This window comes from Pongo pygmaeus, chromosome 18 (assembly GCF_028885625.2).
Source record: "Pongo pygmaeus isolate AG05252 chromosome 18, NHGRI_mPonPyg2-v2.0_pri, whole genome shotgun sequence".
In the NCBI taxonomy this organism is placed as follows: Eukaryota; Metazoa; Chordata; class Mammalia; order Primates; family Hominidae; genus Pongo; species Pongo pygmaeus.
Genome location: NC_072391.2, coordinates 72,853,761 through 72,865,347, shown reverse-complemented (window position 1 = coordinate 72,865,347; position 11,587 = coordinate 72,853,761). Strand labels below are relative to the sequence as shown.

At 41.8% G+C, this 11,587-nt stretch overlaps 1 protein-coding gene across 2 annotated transcripts; it reads left to right on the top strand.

Annotated features, from left to right (window-relative positions):
• Positions 1 to 562: 562 nt before the first annotated feature.
• DUXB (double homeobox B) lies at positions 563 to 8,126 on the top strand. Of its 2 annotated transcripts, XM_054453578.2 has the most exons (5): positions 563 to 630; positions 1,864 to 2,018; positions 5,066 to 5,171; positions 5,902 to 6,056; positions 7,494 to 8,126. In XM_054453578.2, the coding sequence occupies exons 1-5, from the start codon at positions 606 to 608 to the stop codon at positions 8,088 to 8,090; spliced, it is 1,038 nt and encodes a 345-aa protein (XP_054309553.2). In that variant the 5' UTR covers positions 563 to 605; the 3' UTR covers positions 8,091 to 8,126. The 2 variants fall into 2 exon arrangements, with proteins under 2 accessions (XP_054309553.2, XP_054309554.2); XM_054453579.2 differs by lacking the exons at positions 1,864 to 2,018; positions 5,066 to 5,171.
• The last annotated feature ends 3,461 nt before the right edge of the window (positions 8,127 to 11,587 follow it).

The window sequence follows — 11,587 nt, the reverse complement described above, 5'->3', positions numbered from 1 at the left end:
ACCCAGCCAGATGTGATTTCCACCACCCCCACCCTCCAGGGCAACCTCAGCTTTGCTCTTTAACTGATTGACCTTTAACTAATAGAAAATAACCCACCCAGATTATCCAGGATAATCTCATTTACTGAAAGCCAACTGATTATATAACCCAATCACGTCTACAAAATACCTTCATAGCAATGCTTAGATTCGTGTTTTATTGAAAAAATAGGGAGCGTAGAGCAGCCAAGTTGACACACAGATAGCACCATCACAATGATGAAAAGACATGAGTTTCAGAAGAGCCAAGGAAAACAAAAAATGCAAAGTAAGGTAAGGACATTCTTATAATGTAGAAACTAATATGGCCAAACTGAAATAATTAAACAAGAGTCATATTTAGAAAGGTATTATGAAGAAGACAAAATCACCAAGTAGAATCTGTACTTCCACTTAATCTAATTACTTCAAGTTTCTTTCTACAGGTGTTAAATATTTAATGAGGGGATTAAATTGAAAGCTATTTAAGAAAGGGGTGGGTCACCTTGACCCTATATAAAGCCTGTGTCGTTGGGAGCTGCTCAGTTACTCGCTGATCTCTGTGGAGTCCAGGTCTTCTATCCAAGATGAATTTGGACGGCACTTCAGGTGGTAAGTTTCCATCAGCAAATTTTTCTCTGTTCTTTGGGATTGCTACATGCCTTGCTTATTTTTCAGAGTTTGTCAAAGTTTATAGCACAAACATGATTAGAGGTACAGACTGGTAGAGCAGCAGTTGTTTTTCGCTGATAAATTGTGTCAGAACAGCCACGGGTGCTTTGAAGTTGGACCCTTGAATCTGAAATGTAAGATGGCAGACATGAGTCCCATACAAGGGTTATCTACCTAAAGTTTTAAAGTTGACAGTTTATGTGGAGAGGAGAATGTATGAACTGTCTAATGCAGCCTACTGAATTTTATTGAGATATATTCTTTTTCATTAGAAGTACCAGTTCCTGTGTGTCCTATTTCACCCGTTCAATTGTTCCATGAATTTCACTTTTTTCATTGATTTTTATTAATTTTCCTCCTCCCTACTGCTTCCTCTTTTGGTAATTTTGTACATTTTCTGTAAGTTCTCTCTTTGGAAACTTAGGTCATTGTTCATCGTTTTCTAATATATATATTTAAATGTTTATATATCCAATTTTGCATGACTTTAGCTATATGCCTAAAGTAAAAATACAGAGTAATAATTAACAGGACGGGCGCGGTGGCTCACACCTGTAATCCCAGCACTTTGGGAGGCCGAGGCGGGCAGATCACGAGGTCAGGAGATCGAGACCATCCTGGCTAACACAGTGAAACCCTGTCTCTACTAAAAAATACAAAAAATTAGCCGGGTGTGGTGGCACCCCAGCTACTAAGGAGGCTGAGGCGAGAGAATGGCGTGAACCCGGGAGGTGGAGCTTGCAGTGAGCTGAGATGGTACCACTGCACTCCAGCCTGGGCGACAGATCGAGACTCCATCTCAAAAAATAGTAACAATAATAATAATAATAATAATAATAATTAACAAAATGGGGATGCCAGGACAGGAGGATCAATTGAACCCAGGAATTCGAGGCCAGCCTGGGCAAGATAATGAGACCTCATCTCTACAAAGAAAAAAAAATAGCCAGGCACAGTGGTGCATACCTGTAGTCCCAGCTACTCCAGAGGCTGAGGCCTAAGAATCGCTTGAACCCAGGAGCGGAGGTTGCATTGACCCGAGACTGCACCACTGCACTCCAATCTGGGCGACAGAGTGAGACTCTGTCTCAAAATAAATTAATTTAATTAAACCACAGATTTAAACCCATAAATATATTATTCACGCTGTTCTCCCCCTTTTCTGTTCATCAGGCATACTTCAAAAAGAATTCTGGAGAAACAGAATTCAGTATAACCACAGTCAAAAGGATATCCTCCAGTCATGGTTTCAACATGACCCTTTCCCTGATAAAGCTGCCAGAGAACAACTGGCCAAAGAAATTGGGGTTCCAGAATCTAATATTCAGGTAGGCATTAGATTTCTACTTCATTGTCTGTCAGAACCATGGTAAAGAGAAAGACTAGGCCCAGCGCTTTTGCCAGTTCTCTTATATCAGGTTATATCAGGTATTTAGCTAAGAAACGTTTTCCTGTTATACAATTAGAAAACAAATAAAAAGGCTGGGCGCGGTGGCTTACACCTGTAATCCCAGCACTTTGGGAGGCTGAGGCGGGCGGATCACGAGGTCAGGGGATAGAGACCATCCTGGCTAACATGGTGAAACCCCATCTCTACTAAAAATACAAAAAAAATTAGCTGGGCGTGATGGCAGGTGCCTGTAGTCCCAGCTACTCTGGAGGCTGAGGTAGGAGAATGGCATGAACCTGGGAGGGGAGCTTGCAGTGAGCAGAGATCACGCCACTGCATTCCAGCATGGAAGACAAAGCGAGACTCCGTCTCAAAAAAAAAAAAAAAAAAAAAAAAACAAGGATACAGTTTATGTATTTTACCAAAGGTGGAAATATCATTTGTATTCACTAATGGGGAAGGAGAATATACTGGCTCAGTCTCTCCCAATAGGTAATTAAGTCGTATTTTGAGATTTAGAGAATATAGGAAATGAAATCACCATGATAATTATGTCCTATATTTTAGTATTAGACTATTCAGATAGATTATTAATATGTAATTACAAGGAAACTGGGGTAAGAATGCATGTGCATTCCCAAGTCTCATGCTATTTCTTAACTGAATGTCTCAAATGTGATTCATACACATAGTGTTTGAAATAAAATTCCATACTGAATTATTTTAAATAGAACAACTGATATAAAATGAAACTAAGTTAAATCTCTTCAGTTATCAAAAAGATACCTGGACTGGGTAGGGTGACCCACACCTGTAATCCCAACATTTTCAGAGGCTGAGAGTGGAAGATCACTTGAGGCCAAGAGTTCAAGACCAGCCTGGACAACACAGTAAAACCCCATCTCTCCAAAAAATGTATTTTAATTTGCTGGGTGTGTTGGTCCACACCTACAGTCCCAGCTACTCGGGGGCTTAGGTGGAGGGATCATTTGAGCCCAGGAGGTCGAGGTTGCAGTAAGCCGTGATTGCACCACTGCACTTCAGCCTGGCAGACAGAGCGAGACCATGTCTACCAAAAAAAAGAAGGTATCTGTGATTCCTTAGCATGGTGGTGTGCACCTGTACTCCCAGCTACTTAGGAGGTTGAGGCAGGAGAATCGTTTCAGCCCAGGCATTCTGTGCTATACAGTGCTTGTGTTATGCGGATTGAGTGCCTGCAGTAAGTCTGGCATCAATACGGTGACATCCCAAGAGCTGGGGACCGCCAGGGTGCCTAAGGAGGAGTGAGCCAGCTCAGGTCAGAAACAAAGCAGATCAAAACTCTCATGCCTACCAGTAATGGGATCATGCCTGTGAATAGCCACTGCACTCCAACCTGGACAACATAGCAAGACTTTGTCTCAAATAAAGAAAGAAAAACAGATACCTGTAAAGAATATAATTCTATCAGAGAAAATAGTAATTAAACCAATCAAGACCAAGTGAAAATGTGTTTTTAAAGGAAAATAATGAGTTCTGGGTTTTGCATCATATGTATAGTCTCCAACAAGCCATTGGCTATAAGGATCTCAGTCTGAGAGGATATAGGAGAGAAGAAATTTTACTTGTCTCTTCATGTATCTATACTGGATGTGAGAGGCAAGGATTACTCAAGTCCCAGTAACAAAAGTACATTCTATGGGAATACTGGTAATTGGCTTTGAGAGAGGTACTGGTCCCACTTGGAATCATGGTGAAAATGGCAAGTTCAGGAAATGATGTAGATGGAGGTTACCTCTGCCATAGTGTTTATACTTTATTCACTTGTTTCCAGTTTCCATCTATACTTAAGATTTCTTAACTAAAACTATTCTGATTCATTAATTTAGAGAAGAGATATAACCTTTTAGCATAGCAGTCTCCAACTTTTTTGGTACCAGAGACCAGTTTTGTGGAAGACAATATTTCCACAGACAAGGGGGGGTGGGTAATGGTTTCGGGATAAAACTATTCCACCACTGGTCATCAGGCATTAGCTATTAGTTAGATTCTCATAAAGAGCTCACAACCTGGATCCCTCAACTGCACAGTTCACAGTAGGGTTTGTGCTCCTATGACAATCTAACACAGCAGCTGATCTGACAGGAGGCGAAGCTCAGGCAGGTAATGCTCGCTGGCCCTTCACTCACCTCCTGCTGTGCAGCCCAGTTCCTAACAGGCCACGGACTGTCTGTGGCCTGGGGGTTGAGGACGCCAGCTTTAGCACAATGCCTATGATATAAGTGGTTTATTGGACATTCGTTGTCATTAAGATGCTAAATGTTCTTAAGAATGATCTAATTATCAAAATAATAACACTTAGAAATCATTAGAAAATACATTGCAATTCTGACTCTAGTAATGAGGAAACAAGCAAAGAGTTCAATTGGTTTTGTTAGGGACAACAGTGACAAAATGAGGTGTGTGGCTCACTAGGAGTCTCCTCATCTATTGTTAACCCTGGGATAAAAATGACTAAGAGGAAATACTGATCAGTGTTAGCCCAGCTCTTTACTGTGGCTAATTCTGCTCTCCTATTTAAAGAAATTTTTGTGCAATTAATTCCATATGTATTGCATATTATGAAACCTGATATTTCCTACGAAGAAGTGTTGAGAATCAAGAAAAGATATTCAGAAACTGAAGTCCTGCTAGGAGGGAGAGAGAGAGAGAGAGACAGGGCGATCCTTTGAGAGACCTCATAGGGTCTCCTAAATCCAACAAATTTACTCTAGATGCCACAAAAAATGACCATGAAAGAAAGGCTCCTTTGATTTGAAGGCAGATGCGTGTGTGGTCCTAAATCGTATGCCAATAGTAGCATCATTCCTAGGATAATGCATTGCCTTTCTCTTGTGGGTATTATTCCAGCCACAGGTAGTCAAATCAGTTTTGTTCAATTGAATTGATATTTGGCAATACTGACATAGACTGAGTTGCATGACTATCACATCTTCTCCTACTTAGGTTTGGTTTAAAAACTACAGAGTAAAACAGCGGAAACTGGATTATAACTGCTTCTCAGAAAAAGATCAAACCCAGGGGCATGACCAGTCCCAGCATCTGACTGAAGGTAAGAGTGCTCAATGGGTCCCATTGAGAGTACGTTGTGCCCAAATTCTCCATCAACATCTCTTAGCTCAGAAGCCAGGGATAGCTGGTTCTGGCATCCTAGTGACCAGAGATAGAAACATTATCCTACAACTTTTTTAGGTGAAAGCAAGTTTATTAGAGAAGTAAATAAACAAAAGAATGGCTACTCCATAGGCAGAGCGGCCTCCCACAATTGAATGAGATAGGCAGGTTCTTAACAAGCAAGCTCGGGGCTTTTTATTTTTTTATTTTTTATTTTTGTATTTTGTTTTGAGATGGAGTCTCACTCTGTTGCCTGAAGTGCAGTGGTATGATCTCAGCTCACTGCAACCTCTGCCTCCTGGATTCAAGTGATTCTCCTGCCTCAGCCTCCCAAGTAGCTGGAACTACAGAGGTGCACCACCACGCCCGGCTAATTTTTTGTATTTTTAGTAGAGACGGGATTTCACCAGTTGGCCAGGCTGGCCTCGAACTCCTAATCTCAAGTGATCCACTCACCTTGGCCTCGTCCCGAAGTGCTGGGACTACAGGCGTAAGCCACTGGGCCCAGCCTAGCTCTGGGCTTTTTGGTCCTGCTGCAGAGCAATGACCTCCTCTTCTGCCACCTCGGGGATTCAGAGAGAGCAAATATGGCCAGCATTATCTTCATGGGTTTGTTTTTCTGGTTTGAATATGAAAATTCCCCTAACAGCTTCTGTGTTCTCCTTTAGAATACTTACCAAAAGAAGCCCGACAAAAACAGACATTCATCACATGGACTCAAAAAAACAAACTAGTGCAAGCCTTTGAGAGGAACCCGTTCCCTGATATTGCTACCAGGAAAAAACTGGCTGAACAAACAGGCCTGCAGGAATCAAGAATTCAAGTAAGTTCTATGTCTGTGACCCCAACTATGTCCTGCCTGTGATACTGCCCCCTGGAGGTGTTACTGAAAAACTTCCAGCTGACTTGGGTTATCAAAGTCATCAAGGGCGGTAACGGGGGATGGTAAACGCCTGGCATTGAAAGTCCCATTTTTGTCAAGGAAGAATTTTCAAATCAAATTGCTGTGCATGGATTTGGAATCACTGGCAGAAACTACCCATTTTGAGAACATTGTTAGATTTTCTACAACCTTGGGAGTGTTGTCATTTTGGCTCAGATAATTCTTTCTTGTGAGGGGCCACCCTGTGCATGGCAGGATATTGGTCAGCATTCCTGGCCTCTACCATCTAGATACCAGTAAAGCACCTGCCCACGTTCTCTCCCCCTATTTGTGATAACCAAATAAATCACAGACATAGTGAAATGTTCTCCCATTGAGGGACAAAACTGGCCCCCACGGAGTACTTTCTTTTACCTAAGTTATGGGGATAGTGATTTAGCGTATGTTAAGTGCTCATGACTGAGGAGGCACAGTCATCGGCTTATGACACACAAACTCTCAAATACATTTATTTGTGTTTGTTAGTCATTAATCAGATGAATACACATGTACACAAACTATGAATGCTTATACACACATCCATGAAGAGGAAAAAAATGTCAGCCTGGTCAAGAGATCTTTTTTGCTGATCCTTTGTTGCAATTAGAGGGAGAATTCGAGAACACGTGCCTTTCCAGTCAGAGATTCAACTCACCTATACTTAATTGCTAACTGTGTTATAACCTCAATGTATGTATTTGTGTGTTTATGTATATATACAAACATACACATTACACACACATATATACACACATGAACACATGGACTGGAGTTAATTTCACATACAAAATGTATAAGATTTATTTTCCTCAAACTCACATAAAAAAGAAAAATAAAAGTAATAAAAATAAATAATAACAAACATATGTATAATATGATTTCATATACAGTCATCCCTCAGTATCCATGAGGGATTGGTTCCAGGACCTTCTCCCGAATACCAAACTCCAAGGATGCTCAAGTTCCTGATATAAAATGATGCAGCATTTGAATATAACCTGTGCACATCTCATGTATTTTAAAACCTCTCTAAATTACTTGTACTACCTAATACAATGTAAATGCTACGTGAATAGTTGTTAAACTGTATTTTTCTTTGTATTATTTTTATTGTTGCATTGTTTTTTTATTTGGGTTTTCTTCTAAATATTTTCAATCCATGGTTGTTTGAATCAGGATATACAGACAGAACCCATGGATTCAGAGAGCCAACTCTCTCTATAAAATCACCCTGTGATTTGTCCTTAGGTTAATAGCTCCTTTGTTTTATAGATTATCTGATGCAGAGTTACAATTGCTTATGTCTTATGATGTCATGTCGCCCTTTTTCTCACTTAGATGTGGTTTCAGAAACAAAGATCTCTGTACCTCAAGAAGAGCAGAATGGAGCCCGTGAATTTATTGGTAGACAACCCAAATGAGAGACCAGATGCAACTGTTGGGTGGCATCCAATCAACCTGTTCCTCCTCACAGACAGCTCTCATTATTTTTCTTCCTCAAATTCTTCCAGCAGGCACCAAACTCTTCCACCTGTTCTTCCTTCAACCGAGGCTCCTTGGGATCCCTTCGGGTTCCATGTGAGCCAAGGACCAAATGTCATGATCATGCAGCCCACACAGGCTGTGCAGGAAGGAGAGAACTCTGATCAGCCTCTGATAATTCCAAATCACCTCCTGACACTGCCAATTCTGATAAAGGACTTAGATACTCCGACTCCCTTCTGGCTCCAATACCAAGAAGAACACCAAAATCACAAAGAACACACTGGCTCGGGAGTACCACAGGTCAAGAGCCATTCTCAGCCTGAACCTGAGCACAGGGAGCAACAACCTCTAAATCTGGGTCAGTTTGACATATCAAACATTTTGCAAAGGTGGGACGAGATCTGCCAGGCTCTGCTTGCAGAATGGGACCCTCTCAAAGGGACACACTGAGACAGACTTGTGGCAGCAGTAGGCACACTCAGCTGAAAACCATGTCATCCACTTGGCCAATTGCCCCAGCAATATGTAGAAACCTCAAGCCTTTAGGTCAACTCCTGTGATGCAGAGTTCTTCAGTAAAAGGTACAACTTGGCCAGGCGCAGTGGCTCACGCCTGTAATCCCAGCACTTTGGGAGGCCAAGGCGGGAAGATCACGAGGTCGGGAGATTGAGACCAGCCTGGCCAACATGGTGAAACCCTGCCTCTACTAAAAATACAAACATTGGCTGGGCGTGGTGGCGCACGCCTGTAGTCCCAGTTACTCTGGAGGCTGAGGCAGGAGAATCGCTTGAACCTGGGAGGCGGAAGTTGCAGTGAGCCGAGATCACACCACTGCACTCCAGCCTGGTGACAGAGTGAGACTCTGTCTCAAAAAAATAAATAAATAAAAAAGTACGACTTGGCAATTTCTGACATACAGAAATTGGAAGTGAGGTACAGATGGCTGGATTGGTTACAGCTTGGTGTATGCCTTATTTGAACACAGTTTGAACACTCAGCAGTGTATGAGTGGTTGAAGTATGGCCAACTGGAATTGTCCAAGACTTAGCTACCATTACACATACATACTACTAAGTTAGGTTTTCAATTTTGTCTGTTAAGCTAGGTTACAGTTCATCCACAAGTACTCAAATATAGAAGTACAGAGTCCTTCTCAGGCCACATTTACTTTGCTATCACATGGGTTAGCATCCAAGATAGAGTGATTTTAGCTTCCACAAGATGTATGTGGGGTTTACTTTGATACAACAAAAATATCTTTGAAAAATATTCTTTTTTTTTTTTTTGAGATGGAGTCTCGCTCTATCGCCCAGGCTAGAGTGCAATGGTGCAATCTCGGCCCACTGCAACCTCTGCCTCCTGGATTCAAGCGATTCTCCTGCCTCATCCTCCTGAGTTGCTGAGATTATAGGCGTGTGCCACCATGCCTGGCTAATTTTTGTATTTTTAGTAGAGATGGGGTTTCACCATGTTGGTCAGGCTGGTCTCGAACTCCTGACCTCGTGATCCACCCACCTCAGCCTCCCAAAGTGCTGGGATTACAGGTGTGAGCCACCATGACCAGCCTTGAAAAATATTACTTGTTTATCTTATCCTTTTGAATTCTGTTCCATTATACAATACTTTCAATTCCATATAAAGGTGTGGAAACAAGGTCAGTACATACAGATCTAGTTTTACAAAGATACCAGTTTGCACTACTACAAACAGTTGTGCAGTGAACATCCCTACCAGTGTCTGTGTCCATTATGTGAAGGGGTTCTCTAGGGTTTACATGCTGAAGCACAAGTGCCAGAATATTTTGACATCAGTATTTATTGCTAAATTGGCCTCAGCTGAATTTGTTTCTCCTAATATGAGCTGCACCTTCATTAATCTAGGGAATAAAAACACATGCACATGCACACACGTTAGTGGAGCAAGCCTACCTGAAAAGATTCTGATAGAATTATTTAACAGTGTTGATACCAAAGTGGTGTCATCATCTGGAGTAACATCTGAGGTTCACTGTCCCATGGCCACGGAAAACTAGGATACAGACACACCAGAGTGAGGTTAAGAATGGAAGTTTAATAAGCCAAAGAAAGAAAAGAGCTCTCTGTGCAGAGAGGGGTCCTGGAGAAAATGGACTGCCACTTCCACAGTGAAATGCAGAAGGTTTTATGGATGAGCTTGAGGGGGTGGTGTCTGATTTACATAGGGCACCAAAGATTGGTTAGACCAGATGTGCCATTTGCATAGCACATAAAGAAGCTGGCTCCCCCATCCAAATCTTATTATGCGGATGTGTTCTCTACCTGGCCGCCACCATGTTGCCTGCTTTCTTACTGTACATGTAGTGACAAAGAAAAAAGAAAAGAAAGCCTCCATGTTGAACATACCTGGTCTCCAGGTAGCCCTTTTCTATTAGCACAGCTGCTGGCATTTACTCATGCGAGCTCCCAGCTTGCTTATCTATGTCTACAGTTCCATTTTTCAGGCTGCTTTTTGTTAGAAAAGATTTGGGGCTGCTTTTGTTAAAAGAAAAGTCTTGTTGGGGGCTCCTTTTACCCTCCCTATCTGCCTAAATAATTTCTGTCTACCTCCTGTATCAATACAACACCTAGTTTTATTTTTAAATTGTTCCCCTGGATAAATCTTGTTTGCAGGCAAAGATCAGAGCTCTTAGTATAAATAGTCTCTCCTCCCTACTTCCAACACATATGTGGAAGGAGTTCCCCAGGTTACAAAAACAAGTTTTATATTTGGTTTTGTTTTTTTTTTTTTCTGTTTTGTTTGTCAGTGTGTTTTTTGGTTTTTTGTTTTGTTTTGAGATAGGGTCTCACTCTGTCACCCAGGCTGGAGTGGAGTGGCACCATCTTGGCTGACTGCAGCCTCAACCTCCTGGGCTCAAGCAATTCTCCCATCTCAGCCTCAACCTCCCAGGCTCAAGTGATCACCCCACCCTAGTCTCCTGAGTAGCTGGGACTACTGGCACATGTGCCATCACACTGAGCTAATTTTTGTATTTTGGGTAGAAACAGGTTTCTGCCATGTTGCCCCAGGCTGGTCTCGAACTCCTGAGCTCAAGCAAGCAACCCACCTCAGCCTCCCAAAGTGCTGGGATTATAGGTGTGAACCACCACACCTGGCTGAAGACAGGTCTTTTGAAATACCTTAGTCAGATGAAAAGCAAAGAATAAAAGAATGAAGAAAGCCTACATGATATATGGGATATCATTAAATGAACAAATATTGAAATTTTGAGAGTTTCAGAAGAAGAGATGGGAAAAGGCATAGAAAAGCCTTTTTGTTAGAAAAGAAATGATTTGGGGGCTGCTTTTTGTTAAAAGGGAAGCCTTGCTGAAGACTCTTTTTACCTTAATTATCTGCCTCCAAAACTAGCCAGGACCACTTTATATTCATGTTACCAAAATACCAGGGGTTCAGTCTAGGTCCTGCTGCTGACCACATGGAAAGCCAATCACTGAGACAATGATTATTGCCAAAGAAGAAGGCTTTAATCAGGCACTGCAGCTGAGGAGACAGGAGATCAGTCTCAAATCCATCACTCTTACTGATTAAATTAGGGGGTTATATAGTAGGGAAGAAACGTAACTATGCATGGGACAACAGGAACTTGGAAAGGGTAAGGAATCAGTCATGATGAATGAAGGGCCTGGCATCCAATCATTTGGATGTGGCTATCTGGTGACTCTCAGTTCTTTGATACTTTTTGAGAGGCCTGGGGGCTTCTTTCCTGCAGAAGGAACTCAGATAAAACAAATGTTAAGTTTCAACCTTTAAGACCAGAAGGGTTGATTTCTATGTTTATTAAAAAAAAAACTGTCTATAAGACTATTGGGTCAATTTCAGTCCAGTCCCCTTTTTCTATTTATTGATTCCTCAATCATGAGGAATCTGATCGCCAGCCTTACTGGCTCCTTCATGCTGAGGAAGAACGTTGT